We start from the raw sequence: 19,817 nt of genomic DNA, 5'->3' as shown, positions 1-19,817 counted from the left end.
AAAATGGGTTAAGGACACTGAGGTAGTATGCCACGTGACATCCACCTCATTAAATGTCAGTGCCATATAGGATTGAATGTCCATCTTGGACAAACTTAGTGAAAATGGGTATATTTAAATCAATAGTATAATAATAAGAATATATTTGGATCAAAAGAATAATATAGGGTATATTTAAACCTTTTATGGTAGTACAATGTATATTTGAACTTCTCCGAAAAACAAATCGAGGGTGGGTCACCCACAAGAAGCCATTTTTCAGAACATGGGGCCATCACAGCCGCAATGGTTATTAGTGTTATTAGCAAAGACGAGCCCGAAATTCTCTCTTTCTTTTACCTTAACCCATCAACACGTCTTCACAATTCCAACACTCACTTCCAATTCATCATTTTCTCTGTGTACAATCCTATAATCCCACCGGAGTAGAACCTAGCTACCAAAAAATGGGGGTCGATTACTATAACATACTCAAGGTTAATCGCAATGCCAGTGAAGAAGATTTGCGTAAAGCGTACCGCCGGTTGGCGATGATCTGGCACCCCGACAAGAACCTCGGCACCAACAAGTACGAAGCAGAGGCAAAATTCAAGCAAATCTCCGAAGCTTACGATGTTCTAAGCGACCCACAAAAGCGTCAGATCTACGATCTCTATGGCGAGGAGGCGTTGAAATCGGGTCAAGTCCCACCACCTCCGCGAGGTGGACCCCACAACATGCGAAATCCCCATCCTAACCCTACATTCCGCTTTAATCCTCGAGACGCCGATGATATTTATGCGGAATTGTTCGGGTCCTCGTCGTCGGAGAATAATGGGCGGCCGAGGAAGTCTAGGGATGCGTTTTTTAGGAGTACCACGAATGGTGGTGCTGAATTTTCCGGTGCTGGAGCTGGGACCTCCGGCACCGGTGGAGGGTTGAGAAAGGCGGCGCCGGTGGAGAACGCGTTGTTGTGTAGTTTGGAGGATTTGTATAAAGGGGCTAAGAAAAAAATGAAGATTTCTAGGACTGTTCTAGATGCTTCCGGGTATGTTTAATTATAATTTTTTTTAGGTTATTTCCTTTCTTTTAATTGCAAGATTAGATTTTTCTGCTCTTACAACTTCAAAACAACATTTTTATAGTTAAATGAGATTTGTGTGTGCATAATTGTACGCTAAAGTTTCATTTTCATGCCTAATTTGTTGCTTATTATCTGGAGTTTTTGATGTGCATTGGTGAGACTAAGTACTTTTTTGAATGCGGGATAAAATGTCAGAATCATAGTGCATTCATATCTTTATGCAGTGGAGCATGTAGTTGCTTAGGGAACATAACTGCCTTGTTTGAGTTGAGTTAAGAAGATGATTGGTTGTATCTTCTGAAGTTGTTAGTTGGAAATTGATGTATTTAGCACCAAATGTGGAACTTGCAATAGAATGTGTGTGTTATCTGGAAGGTTCCAAGGATGATTCTTAGGTCGAGAAAAGGTCACTTCCAAGCAGTGATGCTTAGGTCTAGAATTAACTATAAATGCATGAATATAAAGTACTCTAGCCATTTAAGCACCAAATGTTTGGTACCTATAGATTAAGGTGTTCTTATCTTACTTTCCTCCCCCCTTCCTTTCTTTTTGGGATAAGTAATCTTTGTATCATCAGTCATACCATCACGCAGGTGCACATAACAATGTAAAACAGCAAGGGATTCAGCATACTAAGGCTATGAAATCCAACATAATGGCAAAATTATATACATTTCTCAATAGCTGCTTTGTTTCAAAGCATATTCTGCTTCTCTACAACCAAGTGTTCCGGATATAACATAGGAATTGTGAATACTCTGTGATGCTTCTAACTGTTTTTCCGAGCCTCAGAATTTCTCCTTCACAGTTTTGGGCATAACCAGCTGTGCTTTAAAGAAGTTGCGGAGTGGACTCTAGACACCATATCTACCATACGTAGCTGCAGTGCTTGAATAATGATTGGGGGATTTTAGAGCATTTTCAAAACATGTAATGCCTGTTGGATACCATGTATGCACTTTTTTGAAGGTCAGACTTGTCAGACATGCATCTCTTGCAGTTACATTCCAAGGCAAGCTACTTTGGGATGGCTTTTGATATCCAAATCATTCTCCAAACCCACTGGTTAATTCATATGTGCTAATCTACAGATTGTCGTAGGATTTCACATACTCTTCCTTATCTGGTTATTTTCCAAACTAATATGTCTTCTTCATCACGTGTGATATCCCGTTCTTCCAGCCTTTTAACCATTGTTGTCACTCTTTCCTCCTCTCAATCATGATTTTTTTTTTTTTTGGTTGAGATGTAAGGTAATTTTATCAAAGCAAGTACCTAGAGGGTACTGCAAACATACAACAACAAAGTTACAAAGGCTCTATCTCAGCACTAATCTCAAAGAGTCCAGGAACTCAAAAAGTTGGTTCATATCTTCTACCCTGGTTTCTTTGCCCCACATATATAAGTTTTATATACAACAGTTTCTTACAAAAGTTACATGTTGCTTTTCCCCTTTAATAAGGCCCCCTCAAAGCATCTTTTATTCCTTTCGAGCCAAATAGTCCACATGATGCATAATGGAACTGTCTTCCAAATCTTCTCAAAACTGCCGCCAGTCTTCTGAACTTTCCAGCATTTGAGTAAGCCTTTCTCATCTTCTGGAATTATCCATCGAATACCAAAGACATTGAAAAACAAAGTACAAATCTGCCAGTTGCTTTCACAATGCAGTAGTAGGCAATTAGTAGATTCCTTTGATCTTCCACAAAGGAAATATCTGCTACATATTGCAAAACCCCTTCTCTGCAGAGATACAGTCTTCTCTCTCTAGAAGTTCAACAGTTCTGTGGTAACTTCAATCAACACCTGAACCACTGAGAAGTTCTCCTCTTTCTCTTCCTTCCTAGGTGCAACCTCTTAACCATCCTTCATTATTCCTTCAAAGCCAACCATGCAATCCCATTTTCTGTCCCCTCTCTCATATGTTTCTATCCTTTTTTAGCAACAGTTGTTTCTGATGATGAACGAGTAATTTATATCTACGTTAGTGTTTACCGGGAAAATGGTAATAACAATTAAATTTGTTAATGTGACTCTAAAAATATGTGATCTATTTTTATGCTAGTTGTTAGAGCAGTGGATGCTAGGTTTGTGAAGCTTAATGACGAAATACGAACTAAAACGGGGTTGTAATCAAACAGAGAAGCTAGCCGTCCAGGCCTCGGGCTAACCGATGAAAGGCCTCGAGGTCGATGCCTGGGCTCGAGCTCGAACTGTCGGGGGTAACCGGGAAGGGAATAACAATTAGGATATAATTAAAGAAGGCTCTTTATGGCCAATATCAAGCAATAAATGAAGAACAAGTATGAAAACAATAAATGAAGAAGGTAGCCTCGAGCGAGTAAGTCAGAGAGAAAAGAGAGAGAGAGAGTTGTTATTGATCTTGCGTAGAATAGTTGGAACAACAGCCCCCTACAAAGTGATGAGGATCCCCTTTATATAGGAAGAGAATCTCGCCATAGTACAAAATACATTAATTGTAAAAGCATGGAGATGGGACGGCTAGAAGCGACGCCTTGATACAGGCCCTGGGTAGGCCGGCTTTGTCAGACTTAGCCGTATGCCCTGGGAATTCCCCATTTGACTCTAGCCTCGATCTGTATCTTCTTTAAGTCGGACCTCGATGAGCTCCGAGGGAGGGAACTCGGTCACAGCTTCGCGTCCTCAGGGTCTCGAGGTGTTCTTCTGAAGTGACTCGATAGCAAAAAATTAGGCCCTCTGATTTCGCCGCATACAGGTAGTCTCCGCGTTTCTCAGAACGAAGTGATGAGAAACGATTCTGATACTCGACTCCCTAAGCTTCACGTGACGACGTCATACCGATGACGCAACCTATGGCGCGAGTGTTTATGATAACTGGGACATCCCACGGACTTGTCTTTTCGACATCATTCAATGCACTGTCGATTCCCGTTCTCCAAGGTGAAAGTACCGACGTCGATTTGGTTTTTCAAGAACGCAATAATTGCGTCCGCCGATCAGTCTTCCAAAGGCCTTGACGACCATGCCATTATCTCCTATAAATGGGGGCGTTTTGGTGTTGTTTTTCTATCCAAGTGTCTTCATCTGCTCATTCATCCCTTTCTCCTCGCCATCTTCCTCTATTATTGATCACCATGTTTGGAGTTCACGACCTTAGGGTTGTTTGGCAGCGTTTCAATAGGCTGTGTCGTGGCCTTTTGCTTGAGCTCCCCTTTGTCGAGCATGATTATACCGTTCTGTCACTGTTGTTGTTGTTGTTACATCTGTCACTGTCCCTATTGGCTCGAGACGATGATATACGGGGGTCGACTTTCCTCGCTTGTAAAAAGTTCTTCGGACTACATACCGCTACTCACAAGGGGGCTCGGATTATACACCGCTGCTAACCTTCATACCCCGGCTCGACGTGGCGCTTTGCCCAGGCTGGCAGCTTGCACGGCTCAATGTTCCAAGAAGTGGATTCAAAGAAGCCGTGCACGAGGCTGATGCTCGCCAGATCTGCTGTCTCTCCGAGGTTCTCTTGGCCAGTGAGGGTCCTCGACCTTTGGCGGGCTATGGCATTTTTTCATCCCTCCGTGCTTCTCGACCTATCTTTTGGGGATATCAGTGCGGAAGGCCGGGATGAGGCTTTTGAGGATGCGTGCCCGGAGGCGTTTGTTGCAGGAGGTGGACCTTCGAGAGTAAACTAGGCTCTAGGCTTTTACCACGTGTGGGCATCCCTTTGTTTTTTTGTTTCTGTGTAAGGGCCCCTTGCACGCTTTTGTAATTGTATATAAGGACCCCCCGAGGGCCGTTGTAAGCCAATATTTATGAAATATGAAGACATCTTTACTCCTGTTTTTGATACTTGCCGTATTTATTTGTGTTTGCGGAGACTCCGAATGCACGATCCTGTTTGTCGTGTTGCTAATACTGAACCCGGATGCGAGTATTCCTTCCGGCCTTCGGTTGATGAAAACGACTTTGCGCGGGGTCTTTTGTGATTCCTTGGATTGAACCTGAATAAGGCCGATAAACTCGGGCCGCCGGGACCCTGACTTCGCGCAAAAATGAGAATAATGTTTTGGGCCTCGGAGTCGTGACTTACCAGTTGAGTTCTGTAATAACCTTTGAGAAGAAATTTGCTCGGGGATCCGTGGGCGGGGCTGCTTTTGATCTCTTGAAAGTAGTCTCCGAGCGAAGACTTGCTCGCACTCGGACCACCTGGAAGCACGTTTTAGTGTGAATAGCCTTATGGTGTTGTAGATAGATTCTGAAAGAGGGTTTGTCCGACCTTGGCCAGCACCCGGAGCCAGGTCCATACGGGTGACGTTCAAAAATGCTCATTTCTTCATAGCCTGATTCCCTTTGATGGAGATCCTCGAAGTCGGGGGCCACCCTTGTGTTGGCGAAGGCGTTGTCGGCTCCCTGGAGCGTAGCCTTACCTTGACAGAGGTCCTCGAGGTCGGGTACCGCCTCGGGATTGGAGAAGATGCCATCGGCTAGCATTCCCGACCGGCTTTGAGGTAGGCGAATCGTCGCCGCCTTTCCCATATATAATATGAGGCTGTTTTTGCCTTCTCAGGGGTTACCCCGTTTTAAGCAGTTGCCATTTTCTTTCTGCGCCATGTTTTCGGCATTCCGGCATTAACACGCCTGTATATCTTTTTGCCTTTTAGTTCTTCAACTTTGCGACAGCTAGGGCGGCTATGTCGGGGTTTATCCGACAGGGAGGGGAGAGCTCCGCCCCCGGTCTTCGGGATCATCGGGGTCTGCTGACTTCACGGTGTCGATTGATTACGCCCTTCGTTGCTGTCGTTGAGGACAACAGAGATTGGGTATGGACAAGTCGCTTTGCCCGGGTGCTGACTGCTGGCATTATACCTTAGGAGCCCGTATTATTTGTTGGAGAATGGAGCTATATTCTCATGTGATGCGCCCCGTGCTTTACCAGTTCTGCCTATGGCGAGAGTGGTTCTACGGGCGTCGGGCGACGTTCTTGACCTGCCAGGCTTGGCCCGAGGATTTGGCGGCCCACTCGTCCTTCGAGTAGCGCGAGTGGCGAACTTTGTCCTGGTACAGATGGGAAGCAAAATACCATGGTGAGCGTTGCGCTATTCCTTCCTTGTCATCGCCTTATACTTCTTACTGAGTTTTCTCCTGTAGGCCTCTGACAAGCTTGAGTCCGGACTGCTTCGTTGTGGAGCTAGGCTCTGGATGAGGGCATGTCCCTTAGGCTCCTTTGTGAGGAGAAGGAAGTTGAGTTGATGCACTGGCGATATGAGGCGTACCGGAGCTCGAATTACGAGAGCTATTTGATGGAGCAGGTAACCTTTCGTGGTATGCGTTTCACTTTTTAACCTTTTAGGTTAACTTCTTGCCTATCTCAGTTGCAGAAAAAGTCGGAGGCTCTGGAGCACCTTAGGGGTGAAGTCGACTGAGTCAGGGATGACTAAAAGGTGTCTTGGCTAAAGTTCCTGCCTTCGAGGCCCAACTCCGCTCGGTTCGTGACAACGCTTCAGTTCAAGCGGATATGATTACGAGGCTCGAGTCCGAACTTTCGAAGGTCAGGGCTGAGATCGTTGATGCTCGAGCTGAAGCAGCATTGAGCCGGACTAAGGCTGATCAGGAGATGGCGATTCATTTGAAGGATGCTACTGATGCCCAAGCCGAGTTGAAGAGGGCCCTCGATCGTGAAAAGAAGATCAAGGAATATGTTCGTTGCGGGTCCCGAAAAAGGGCACTTGAAGAGATCGGCGCCAGGGGTTTTGTTCTTCCAGAAGAGCTGGCTCGAGCGAGGGCGCACGAGCGTGATGCTCGACCACTTCTGCCCGATGTTGAGGAGAGCGAAGGCGAGGCTGATAGGTCGTAGCCCTCGGGGGCGGGGCGTAGACTTTGCCACTTCGCGTGCGATACCTTCGAGTTTGTAGATGGGGAATGTACCTTTTCACATTTTGTAAATAACAAAGAACTCGAGGTTTTATTTCTTTTGTACCCCTTTCTGCTTTGCTCTCGACCAGGCGGACCAGTTTCAGAGTTGGTGAGAATCCTTAGATTTGTGATATGGCCTTGGGGCTCATAAGGCAAGCCCGGAGGCTCTTACGCGCTCGGTTAATGCGGCCTTTAGTGCAAGCTGGCGTTAGAGCTCTTATGCTTTGCTCAACTATTTTGGGTTTAGTCTCCGAGTTGGGTTTTGACTCGAGCCTATTCAACCCTCAAGCTTTTGTGTCTGCATGGGCGGGCGACAACGGCTCTTACGCCTTGCCCTTGGGCATTTGTACTTTAACTATTTTGGGTTCAGTCTCCGAGTCGGGTTGTGACTCGAGCTCACTTGACCCTCAAGATTTTTTTTTGTGGGCTGGCGACAATGACTCTTACGCCTTGGGTCGAAGCGACCTTTTATGTATGTGGCCCTGAGGCTCGTGAAGCTGGCGATGATGGCTCTTACGCTTTGCCCTTAGGCATGTATAGTTAACTATTTTGGATCCGGTCTCCGAATCAGGTTACAACTCGAGCTCACTTTGACCCTCAAGTTTTCAAATCTTAAGCTGGCGACAGTGGCTCTTATGCTTTTGGTCGTTGTGACCTTTTAGTGTGTGGCCCTGAGGCTTGTTTGGCTGGCGACAATGGCTCTTACGCTTTTACCCTTGGGCATATGTAGGCTTTGTTTTCCTCTCGTTAAGGACTTTTTGAAATGATTTTGCTTGACCCGTCGTCGGTTCGGGAAGAACCTCGATTTCAAGCCGTTTGCGGCGATGTTCGAGCACCTCGGAAGGTTTAGCTCGTAGGCTGAGTAACTCGAAGCCTTGTGATTTGGAGCTGACATGGTCGAAACTCGTTTGCTTGTCGAGGGTAGCCTGTTTAACCGGTTCTTTCCGAAGTAGATTCGAAGTAATGGCCTGTGATTTTATAGCGACGGTCGGGCGTCCCCGAGTCACGATAATTTGGCTGGTGCAGCCGTATTGACCGTAGTCATTTGCGTTTGGCCGGAGCCATTTATGATCTCGAGTGTGGTAGTTTAGGCGTCTACATCGAGGGTATGCCCTTTCGGGAGTCTTACAAATGCGACATATAGTCTAAACTTCGGGATCGAGTTTTATGCCTGTAGTAAGGTCTTACAAAATTTTCATGTCTGTTGAGGTCTTACAGTTTTTTCATGCCTGTTGAGGTCTTACAGCTTTTTCATGCCTGTTGAGGTCTTAGAGTTTTTTCATGCCTGTTGAGGTCTTACAGCTTTTTCATGCCTGTTGAGGTCTTAGAGTTTTTTCATGCCTGTTGAGGTCTTAGAGTTTTTTCATGCCTGTTGAGGTCTTACAGCTTTTTCATGCCTGTTGAGGTCTTACAGTATTTCCATGCATGTTGAGGTCTTACAGCTTTTTCATGCCTGTTGAGGTCTTACAGTATTTCCATGTCTGTTGAGGTCTTACAGTATTTCCATGCCTGTGAGGTCTTACAGTATTTCCATGCCTGTTGAGGTCTTACAGTATTTTCATGCCTGTTGAGGTCTTACAGTTTTTTCATGCCTGTTGAGGTCTTATAGTTTTTTCGTGCCTGTTGAGGTCTTACAAGTGTAGTTGTTGATACTCGATGTGAGTTTTCATTTGAGACCGAGTCTGCCCGCTTGGGGTCTTACGGCCCCGGATTTTTTAACGAATGGCGATTGGTGACAGTCATCGAGTTTGCTTAGGCTCGGGGGCCGTTGCTCGTGAGCTCGGAGTTGCCTCATTAATGGCTTATATTTTTGGAGATTCCGACCCTAGGGTCGTGTGGGTGCCGAGTTGTTGACGCTAGTCTTCGAGTATTTCAGAGCGTTCTTTGCGGGGGAATCCTTGTTGTGAAAATGCTGAACTTTCTTTGGAGTACGAGACACTTTAGCGAAGGGTATTCTTTGATCGTTTGGCATAAGTACATGTTGTTTTGTTGCCGTGAGCCCGGCTTGTGCAGACACGGCTCTTTTGACCGTTTGGCCCGGTACATTGTTTCCTATCGGAACTTAGTTTGTCGTTCCCCGGCTCTCTCGAGCGGATGACCTCTCAAAGGGGGTGCCCTCTAGTGTTCGGGGTCGATTGCAAAAGAAGCCCTGCAAGCTTGTTAGATCCTCCTTAGGCGGCGTGTCGTCCCGTTAAGAACCTTGCCGGCGAAACCCTCTTCGAGACGAAAGTTCGGCCGAAGGGAAAGAGTGCAATGGGTGCCATTAAGGCCTTGGGATCTTCGGGTTGAGTTAACACTTCCGGACGCCCTGATCGGGTGCCTGCATATTGGTTAGTGTAAAATAACGAAGGAGGGAGGTGGTCTTACCTTATCGCGGGGTGCGTAGGTGATGTTCCGAGGCCCGATGTGTCCCTGCTGTTTTGGAGCGAGGACTCTGTACGGCCCTCCGCTGTATTTAATCGGGCTTAGCCGAAGAGATGGTTTGATTGCCCTTGACTCTTTTCGAGAGTGGAGATATTAGTGTCGGCGCTACGTTACGTAACGTGAACACTTCCCTTGCCGCGTGCTGCTCCCCGTTGACGGTTTTAATTCCGTCCTTTGCTGGGGATTTCATCATTTTGCGAAGAAGGGACGATATTGCCTTCATGTGGTGCGTCCACGGCCGTATGAATAAGGCGTTTATACCTTGCGTTTCCTTTGACGATATGGAACTTGGCGTTTCGGTCCGCGCTGGCCATGCTGACTGAGAGAATGATTTCTCCTCTCGTCGTTTTGATCGCTGTGTTGAATCTGCCAAAGATTTGAGAGGCGGGCGTGATTTGGTCCGGCAGTCCGAGCTGCTCTATCACCTCGACCCGATAATGTTGGTCGAGCCACCTGAATTCATGAGCACATGTTTTATTTGAAATGTATCGAATGAGGAAGAAGGTTACCAGTGCGTTGTTATAAGGTTGGGGTGAGGTTTTGGAGCCTTCCTCGCCGAATGCGAGGGCATCGGGTACGTATCCCCGGGTCCGTTTTTCTCTAGTGATGGACATTTATATCCTCCTCTTTACAAGTTCCTGGAGAGTGTTGTCGCTCCTCCACTATCATGGTAATATGTCGCGGCCCATTTGCTTCGTTCTTCTTGGCCGCCTTTCTTACTCGGAACTGAACTCGAGCCCGATCGCTCAAAAGTTCTCGGCGGTGATTTTTATTGAGTGGCTTGGCTATTTTCTTTCGGAGCTGGTGGCAATCTTCGGTCCTGTGGCCGTGCGTATTATGTAGTTCACATACCAAGCTGTGATTCCTCTAGGAAGGATCCGACTGAATAGGCCTGGGCCATTTGGTGTCCTTGGTTTTGCTGACGGTGAACATGATGTCTGATACAGGACGTTGAAGTTGTATTCTGATGGGCGAGGCGCCCCCGCTGGCCTTGTGTCTCCGTCGAATCTGGCTCCGTTGACGAGTCCTCGAGGATATTGTTCTCGATCCATTCTCCGACCGTTGCGAGGTAGGTTGCGTCTCGGGGCATTCCTCCTATCTTCGGCGTACGGCCGGTATCTTTCTTTGTTTGGTTTCGGTTTCTTTGCCAGGAACATGTTTGGGTATACTGAGCCCGAGGGGGCTCCCAGCTGGTCATCCTCGACCCTGATTTGCGACTGGTACCGGTTGTTGGCGTTCGACCAGGTCTTAGCTGGATACTCGATCGAGTTCTGTTTCAACTGTCCTGAAGCCACCGAGCTTCGTTCCTTCATGCCTTGAGAGAAGGCATGCACCGCCCAGTCATCGGAGATCGGGGTAGATCCGTTCGTTTCGTCTGGAAACGAGATACGAATTCTCGTAGCATTTCGTTCTCCCTTTGCTTAATCTCGGATGCGTCGGACTTTCTTGTCGCTACTTCGATGGCACCAGCGTGTGTCTTTATAAAGGAATCTGCTAGCATGGCAAATGAATCTATGGGGTTGGGAGCTAGGTTGTGATGCCACATCATGGCCTCCTTCGAGAGCGTTTCTCCGAATTTCTTCAGTAAGATGAACTCGATCTCATCGTTTTTTATACAGGTGTAGGCAGTAACGTATTCATTGGGGTCTGTGGTCTCGCTGTACTTAGGGTGTTACGGCATTCTGAACTTCTTTGGAATGGGTTTCGGGGCCGCTTCTTCGGGGAACGGCCTTTGCATGAACTTCTTCGAATCCACACCCTTGAGGACCGGGGGTGCGCTCGGGATTTGGTCGACTCTGAAGTTATAGGTTTCGACCTTCTAATCGTTGGCCGCTATCGTTTTCTCGCCTGACTCGCTCCTTTGGGTGAGGTCTTTCAGCATTTTCACGATGGCGGGATCGGCTACTGATCCGTTGTTGCTCGATCTCTCCCGTACCGGTTCGACCGGGGGAGTAGTTTCTGGTGCTACTGTGCTGGGAGTCTTCGGGTGGCTTTGCGATTGAGCGATAGCCAACTGTTGTGCCTGCAACATTTCAAAAATAACATGAAGACTAACTTCCTGTTCTTCCCGGGCTGGGATTTTTTGGGCTTCCTGTTGGTCACCATGTCGTATGCTCCTGTTGGTGTGTGAGGTTTCGTCGACCTGCTGCGCGACTTGCGAATCCGCGTCTGCTGGAATCGGTCCAGGTGTGTTATTAGGGTTCTGCGGTGGCGCGCCAACAACTGGAACAACCACACCGTTTTCTCTGTGGTTTTCGAGGTTGTCGTTCTCGACTCTGTTTACTGAGCCAGACATTTTGACCTGAAATCGAAGATCTTGGACAAGAAAAAGTGTGAAAGATAACTTGCGTTGTGCAATGAAACCAATAAGAAAATAATCACCATTATTTTTAGCCCCAAGGTGGGCGCCAAACTGTTTACAGTGAAAATGGTAATAACAATTAAATTTGTTAATGAGACTCTAAAAATATGTGATCTATTTTTATGCTAGTAGTTAGAGCAGTGGATGCTAGGTTTGTGAAGCTTAACGACGAAATACGAACTAAAACGGAGTTGTAATCAAACCGAGGAGCTAGCCGTCAGGGCCTCGGGCTAACCGATGAAAGGCCTCGAGGTCGATGCTTGGGCTCGAGCTCGAACTGTCGGGGTAACCGCGAAGGGAATAACAGTTAGGATATAATTAAAGAAGGCTCTTTATGCCAATATCAAGCAATAAATGAAGAACAAGTATGAAAGCAATAAATGAAGAAGGTAGCCTCGAGCGAGTAAGTCAGAGAGAAGAGAGAGAGAGTTGTTATTGATCTTGTGTAGAATAGTTGGAGCAACAGCAGCCCCCTACAAAGTGATGAGGATCCCCTTTATATAGGAGGGGAATCTCGCCATAGTACAAAATACATTAATTATAAAAGCATGGAGATGGGACAGCTAGACGCGACGCCTTGATACAGGCCCTGGGTAGGCCGGCTTTGTCAGACTTAGCCGTATGCCTTGGAAATTCCCCATTTGACTCTAGCCTCGATCTGTATCTTCTTTAAGTCGGACCTCGACGAGCTCCGAGGGAAGGAAACTCGGTCACAGCTTCGCATCCTCGGGGTCTCGAGGTGTTCTTCTGAAGTGACTCGATAGCAAGAAATTAGGCCTTCTAATTTCGCCGCATACAGTTAGGAAGACGATAGAAGCAGTCCCTCCAAAGCAGTTCATTCAAATCATGGAAAGGAAAAATCTCTTCATAGTTGGTCATACAATTTTCTAGATTAAAAAAAGCCGATAAAAAAGGACAAATGGTGTGAGTGTATTGAAAGAAAGCAAAAGAGTTTTAGTAATATGCTTATAGGGCCATGATTGTTCTGGTTTTGCCAAATCCTCTACTAGCATCCAATAGACCAGAGGAAGTCCGCAATAAATGGAGAAAATGATTAGTTATATGGCTATCTCTTGTTCTAAAGCTTTAACAGATACGAATAGTTATGTCAGTATTGTTATGTATTAGAGGCAGAGGAGGAACTTCCTTATCTCAAGTCTTAATGAACTTCTCTGTCAACACTGATCATTGATCACAAAGTAAATTTGGAGGTTGTATGGTGGACTTTATGGAAAGGAAAGGAACAAAAGATATTTCGGATCAATAAAACTCATCTCTTCCTGCAATCAATTTGGGAGGTATGTACAAAAGGAACCCTCTCAATAAAACCCCCTCCAGCTCAACCTTTCCTTGCAGAAGCTATTTGAAGTTGTGAAATTATTGCAAGGGCATGCTGAGATGTTGCTTTAAGAAAGGGTGTCAACACGTATTTAATCTGTTGATGATTGAAGAATGTTCCCTTTTCTTTGGAGTGGATTTCCTTATGTTCTTAAGAGGTCCATGTCGGTCACATGATCCCTAACCCCCTTCTTTTAAGATTTTCTCATGGGCCTAACATTCTCGGAAATCCTCTGTACAAGTCTTCTAACGCAATAATAATTCTTTTTGTTTGAACATTTGTCTATCACTGAAGCTAACGAAATCAAACTCAGAGATCAGTAACTGAAGAATCAAGTTGATAGGAAGCCCCAGTAAACATGGGTCAGACTTCTGGGAGTTCCTATCCACCTCTCTTCTTTTAACCTCTTCCATTAATTCCCACATCAAGGATAGGGAACTCTTGAAATGTGCTAGATTGCTTATCTAATTGTCACATCAAGAAATTCATAAATGTTGAGATTAAAGTTGGCGAGAAAGTACTGTCTACTCTGATTTGGGTGAATCAACATTTATCCCCGATTTGAATTTGTTGCTCACATTAGCTTAGAAACCCGTTCCGATGCTGGTGATGTTACATTTTTACTTGAGCCAAAGAAAAGCTTGGGTAATGAGAGGTTATACGATCCAATCAGACGGTGGCGTGTAGGCTCGACGCGTGTTGCATTTTTTTTGTGAAGTAAAGTAATTCATTACTAGGCATCAAGCAGATGCAAAGCAATACAAAAAAGTAAATTGGCTCGACGCGTGTTTCATTCAAAAGATTCAAATTCTGAATCTTTTGAGTTTCATTCCATAGCCCATAATTCATTCCATATTTCTTCCATGGGCTTGGCTTTAAATTTGGCCCAGCTGTCCTGTTAATTCTTCAAGCCCTCTCTCATGTTGCTCTCAATTCTCATGACATGACCCATTGGAATACATCCAAAGCAGCCCATCAGCCTTTTGACTGGCCATGGGTTGAAAGAGGAGTTTAGAATTACACATTTTAGGGTTCTATACTTAGACAAGTAGCAAGCCTCCAATTTCGTTGTTACTATTTAGGCCACGTAGAAGAGTTTCTGAGAGTGATTAAAGATTGTTGCGAACCAAGCTCCTGATATAATTGGTTATTCAATGGGTTTCTATTTGAAATCTTGGTCAGTGGTTGAATCAGAACCAATTCTTGCTATAAATCACTTGCATATGCATGAGCATCTTGGAAGGAGTTTCAATGTATCCATGGGTTGAAAGAGGAGCTTAGAATTAAAAAAGGAGTTTAGAATCACACATTTTAGGGTTCTATACTTCGACAAGTGGCAAGCTTCCAATTCCGTTACTGTTTAGGCCATGTAGAAGAGTTTTCGAGAGTGATTAGAGACTGTTGCGAACAAAGCTCCTGATAACAGTGGTTATTCAATGGCTTTCTATTTGAAATCAATTGCATATGCATGAGCATCTTGGAAGGAGTTTCAATGCTACCTATAGTGCTTTGGTTCCTAAGAAAAGTGAGACAAATGAGCTTTCAAACTACATGCCTATTAGTCTTGTTGGTTGTTCCTGTGAGATGTTTCTATATGATCTGCACAAAGCTGCTTACGGAAGGGTTGAAAGGTGTGATTGGCAAATTGGTCGTAAATTCCTTATATTTTTTCAGTAAAAGTACCCGATACAACCATTCTTGTAAATGAATCGCTAGACACCGAAAATGACAAACCCGATGTCCCTCATGTTCGCTATATTCGTTCCTATGTAATCATCATCTTTGAGCTTTCCTGGCCTTACATTTGTCTAGTATAGATGCCCGAAGTGATTGGCAGCGACTTTTTCATGCTCAATGCTTGACTTCTTGTTTTTCTGTAGTCCTGACCTGACCGTCTCATGGATAAGTGTGTCAAAGGCGCGCTTAAAGCGCGCTTTATTCCTAAAGCGAGGCTCAAATCATATTGAGTGTTTTGCCCCGCTTAGCGGGCACTTCAGTGTTGTCATCAAGGCTCTAAGGCATATGGACACCAAGGTTATTGAAAAGAAAAAAGAGTTCACCTCTAGCATTGTGTCACACACGCCTCCGTAACTTTACCCCAAAAAATACTTTGTAGCAAGTGGAAGAACTTTAGTCCTTGACCCAATTTTGCAGTGAGATAATATGTTACCTCATCTTTATAAGAAAAATATCACTTTCCTCATACATTCACTATTCACATAATTCAGAAATGATTGCACATTTATCGAGACCAATCCTGCAAAGTAAGTTAGGGTATCTTGTTACCGTTATACCTCAATTTGCAGTGTCGTTAAAGGTTCAGTTGAACTTAGATGAATCCCTTTTTCGTCTCGTTTAGGTGGTGCTTTAGTTCTACCACCAAGGTTCTAAACATGTGCCTCATCGCCCATGAGCTCTGTTTTTAAGCAGGCATTTGGCAAACTGATATACTCCTATTTAACAAATTATAGTGAATGATAGTAGGAATAAGAAGAACTTCACTACTATAAGAATACTATTCATAGCTTCTGTCAATACTCTTGTCCAAGTAATTACATATATATTTTTTTAGTTTTTCTTGTTGGCCCATTTCTTGACTAAAGCCTACGCTTCGATTATATTTTGCGCTTAAAGCGCCAACAGACTTTGGTGCTTCTCTATGCTTTTTTGGGAACTCTGTCAACTTGTGATTTTGTTCTTTCTTTGGTCTAGTTCAGAATCAGAGGCATGTTGGTTTTCTTGTGGTTATGACCCATGAGAGAGAGACCTCGTTATTTGCAGCATCTTTGTGAAAGTATTTTATTTTCTAAATTTCATTGTTCGCATTTCACGTTTTGTTTATAATTTTCATGCACACATATTCTCTTTCTGTCTTCATCTGTTCTTCTTTGGATTTCTCTTAGTTTAACTCTCTTTATGAACACACATGGAACTGTTTTGCAGTGGCTGTCATCATTGGCAGTTTGTATAAAGAAAATTTCATTAAAACAATGGAAAATCTCTTGGATGTTTTAGAACTGTTTACAGAACTGAGCAGTCTAAATTTTGACGTTTTTGTAAGATGCCAATACTTTTGAAACTTTTTGGCTATGTTACTCGGACTCTTCAAAAATGTTGTTGGGTACGTGTCGGATCCTCCAAATTTAGTGTATTTTGAAGGATCCGACACGGATGCGGCAGCACTTTTGGAGAGTCCGAGCAACATTGCTTTTCGGTTTAATTTTGTGGTGTGAATGGGCCGATATGCTCTTCTGCTCCTTTTTATCGTTAGATATGATATACATCTTTGTTTGCAATTATAAATTTTACGAATCATGATTTTTCCGCTAAGTACTATTGCTTTCTTTTAAATACTTAATATGTGCAGTTCTTAGACTTCAACCAGATTCCTTTCGACCCCTAAATCCTATCTTATTTGAATTAAAAAAAATTGTTTCAAAACCTCATAACTATTCTCTATAACTGTCTGATGCACTCTTCCATCTTACAGTAATAGTGAAATAGTTAAACTGTCAGTATCATCACCCACAATCTTCTTAGTTAGCTCTGTTCATTTTGAACATTTTCTATCGTTATTCTTTTGTGGTCATCCATTATGTCTCCGCCTTTCAGTTGTGCTTGACGATCTTTTAGTTGAGATTAGCTGGAGAAACTTTTGAGATAGGAAGTATGTGAATATATGAAATGGTTTATGTTGCTTTGGATTTCTCTGTGGTATGAATGCAAATTCTTCATTAAGTACTAATGATCTCGGTTGGGTATCTAAAACTTTGATTATTAGCTGACTTTCTTCGTGTGTAGAGTAATGATGTCACTCCATAGAGAAATGAACTTCCCCTGTTGGAACATAAGTTCTGTGATTCACCATCCTCTGCCTTTAGACATGAGATGTTTGTATGAATCCTGTGTTTATATTTGTAGTTTCATGGATTTTGTATTTTTTGGATCTATAGAGATGTTATGTGATGAGTTTTTGATGATACATTCTGTAATTTTATAGGATGTTCATCAATGTTAGTTACTTTGTTGTGACATGTATATTGTTCTATTGCAGGAAGCTGTGGACTCTAGAGGAGATATTGACCATCGAGATAAAGCCTGGGTGGAAGAAGGGCACCAAGGTAACCTTTCCTGAAAAGGGAAATCAGGAACCTGGTATTATTCCCGCCGATCTGGTTTTCGTTATCGAGGAAAAACCTCATCATCTCTATGCAAGGGATGGGAATGACCTTATTGTCAATCAAGAGATTTCACTTCTTGAAGCTCTCACTGGGAGAACGCTGGAGCTTACGACACTGGATGGGAGAAATCTCATTATCCCATTGACTGACATTGTCAAACCTGGCCATGAGGTGGTTGTCCCAAATGAAGGGATGCCAATTTCAAAAGATCCTCGGAGAAAAGGAAATCTAAGAATCAAGATGGATGTTAAGTATCCATCAAGGCTCACAGAAGCACAGAAATCTGACCTCAGGAGAGTTCTTGGAGGATCTTCATGAGTCTTTTGGTTCTGATTGCCAGGGGTATTGAACACAGGTATTCAGATTGCCGGGGGGTGACCGTATGAACACAGGTAGATAGTGCAGATGTTGGATGTAAATATAGGACATGCTTGAAATGGAACTGTGAATACTAGCAAGGTCTAATAGTTTGAATATTTAGGGGCAAAAATGGAAATTTTTTGTAGTTGGGGTGGTGGAAGGGTTGATTTTTCATTGGTTCGGACATGCCCCTTCATATCATTATTTGCTGGAAAGAATATAGATGACGTTAATGCAAGCTCTTTTGTTTCTGTTGCTTGTGATTTTAGGTCTGATCAAGAAGCAAATGCACTAGGATCTTGCATTTATTGAATTCCATGCTGTTTACATCCGTTATATTTTGACACTGAGCAACATTTCTACTTTTGTCCCTTCAGAAAATCCTTGGGTTCTTTTCGTTTTCTCCCTCTTCTTGTTTTTTTTTTCTTTTTCCTGATAGCAGATTACAGACATCTTTAATTAAACTTATTACATAGTTTTTTAAGCAGTAGAATTTTTTTTGTTAATTTGTTTCGGTTTGATTGTACCTTTTCTTTGGGGGGGGGGGTTGGTATTATTTTTCTCCACAACTTGATGCAACCTCATTAGAACACTTGCTAGGTTTTTCCACACGTATCATGCGACCTGGTAACTGAGACCGATACTGGTTCAAGGTAAATAAGGGTTGATATACATTGCGCTGGAGCTCTTTTGTGATATTTCCCACTTAAGATTGTAAAGATGGTGTTGAGTGAAAAAAGTGCCTATAATTCTATGTGATTGCAATTTTTTGTCCCAGATTATAGTTGCTGACTCTATGTGATTTGGTGACATTGCAATGTATCCTTACAGCTTTGCTGGTCATGCCTTGTCCTGGCAGGCAGAAGTCATAGTGGTGCTCAGAAATTGATGATGATTTGATGCTTATGGCGAGCCATGTTTTCATCTTGCACTGCCAGTTGGCCGCGGACCTACTTCTGCCTATTATCGTTCACCTGTTTACTGTCAAGTACGTGACATAGAGAGGAACCTGTTAACAGGAAAAAAAGTTATCCACACTTGATGTTCATGCAAAGCAATAGACAAATGGCACGTGTCATCTACATACACTTTTATCAATTAATCATTGGTTAATAAATGTGTATTTTTACCTCAATATGTCACTTAACTCTGATTAATTGATATTGTTTGGTATAAACACTGCGCATGGGTAATCCTAGATGTAAGTTGCTCCTTGAATATAGGAAAATGAGTTATCTGGAGTAAATTTCAAGCAAGTTTGTGCTAGATTGTGTATCAGTGTATGACAAAAAGAAAAAGAAAAAAAGACCACCGCGAAAATGGACAGATAACTGGTTAAGAGTTGGTTCACTTTTTTTCTTTGGAGTTAGTTCACATATTACTCAAAGCCTATAGGATTACAGAAAACTGAACTTTATTTTCGCTATTGTTGAAAGCTCAGAGTCAGACTTTCTTGGACGTACATGGAAAGTGGTAAACTATTTAGGCAAGTTATGGTTTTTGCTACATGAAGTAATCTAGAATAGCTAATAAGGCAAGTTAATGGTTTTTGCTACATGTGTGTGTTTATTTGACTCGACTTCAAAGCTAAAAGTATCTTATTTATACCCAGTCATGATTTGCATTATCGCAGAAGTGTATTGAATGTAGCAGGACTCTGTATTCATTGATTTACAATCTTGAATCTATCACTAGATAAGACAGACTTATGCCTGTTTGGTCCTGCTTCAAACATCAGCTTATTTTGAGAAATATTTTTCTCAAAAATGCTTTTGAAAAAAATATTCTGTGTTTATAATTTTAAAAAACACTTGTCAGCAATAATTAGTATTTGGCCAAATTTTTAAAAAGTGTTTTTAAATGTATTTTTCTCAAAAGTGATTTTCAAAAGAGTTCTTTCCGGAAGAGGAAGAAGCTACTTTTTTTTGCTTCTCGAAAACTATTTCTACTTCTATTCAGAATCCCTTATTTTTTCCCCTTCTAAAAGTGACGTCAAACATCTTAACTTTGAAAAAATATTTTTGGCAAAAAAAAAAAAAACACTTTTGGCTCAAAGAAGCTTGGTCAAACATGCTATTAGAATATTAGTAGTAGGGGTATATAAATCGAATCGGAAAACTGCACCAAACCGATTAAAAAACCCGACTAGATCTGGTTTGGTATTGAGTAAAAAATTTGAATCAAACCGACATATAA

At 43.2% G+C, this 19,817-nt stretch overlaps 1 protein-coding gene across 3 annotated transcripts; it reads left to right on the top strand.

The window, feature by feature from the left end:
• Window positions 1–250: 250 nt before the first annotated feature.
• LOC104216036 (uncharacterized) lies at window positions 251–18,842 on the top strand. 3 transcript variants are annotated; one of them, XR_708374.2, is made up of 3 exons: window positions 251–1,027; window positions 17,135–17,653; window positions 18,481–18,842. XR_708374.2 is itself a non-coding variant. In XM_009765994.2 (2 exons), the coding sequence occupies exons 1-2, from the start codon at window positions 447–449 to the stop codon at window positions 17,577–17,579; spliced, it is 1,026 nt and encodes a 341-aa protein (XP_009764296.1). In that variant the 5' UTR covers window positions 251–446; the 3' UTR covers window positions 17,580–17,872. The 3 variants fall into 3 exon arrangements, 1 of the variants encoding a protein (XP_009764296.1); XR_708373.2 differs by having other exon boundaries at window positions 18,453–18,842; XM_009765994.2 differs by lacking the exon at window positions 18,481–18,842 and having other exon boundaries at window positions 17,135–17,872.
• Window positions 18,843–19,817: the final 975 nt, after the last annotated feature.

Source organism: Nicotiana sylvestris, chromosome 6 (assembly GCF_000393655.2).
Source record: "Nicotiana sylvestris chromosome 6, ASM39365v2, whole genome shotgun sequence".
Lineage (NCBI taxonomy): Eukaryota > Viridiplantae > Streptophyta > Magnoliopsida > Solanales > Solanaceae > Nicotiana > Nicotiana sylvestris.
The sequence above is the reverse complement of the archived record's forward strand: the minus strand, read 5'-3'. Positions and strand labels throughout refer to the sequence as shown.

Coding starts and splice junctions, on each gene's coding strand:
- LOC104216036 (XM_009765994.2), top strand. CDS start 447: ATGGGGGTCGATTACTATAACATACTCAAGGTTAATCGCAATGCCAGT. Junction 1,028..17,134: donor ACTGTTCTAGATGCTTCCGG/GTATGTTTAATT, acceptor GTTCTATTGCAG/GAAGCTGTGGACTCTAGAGG.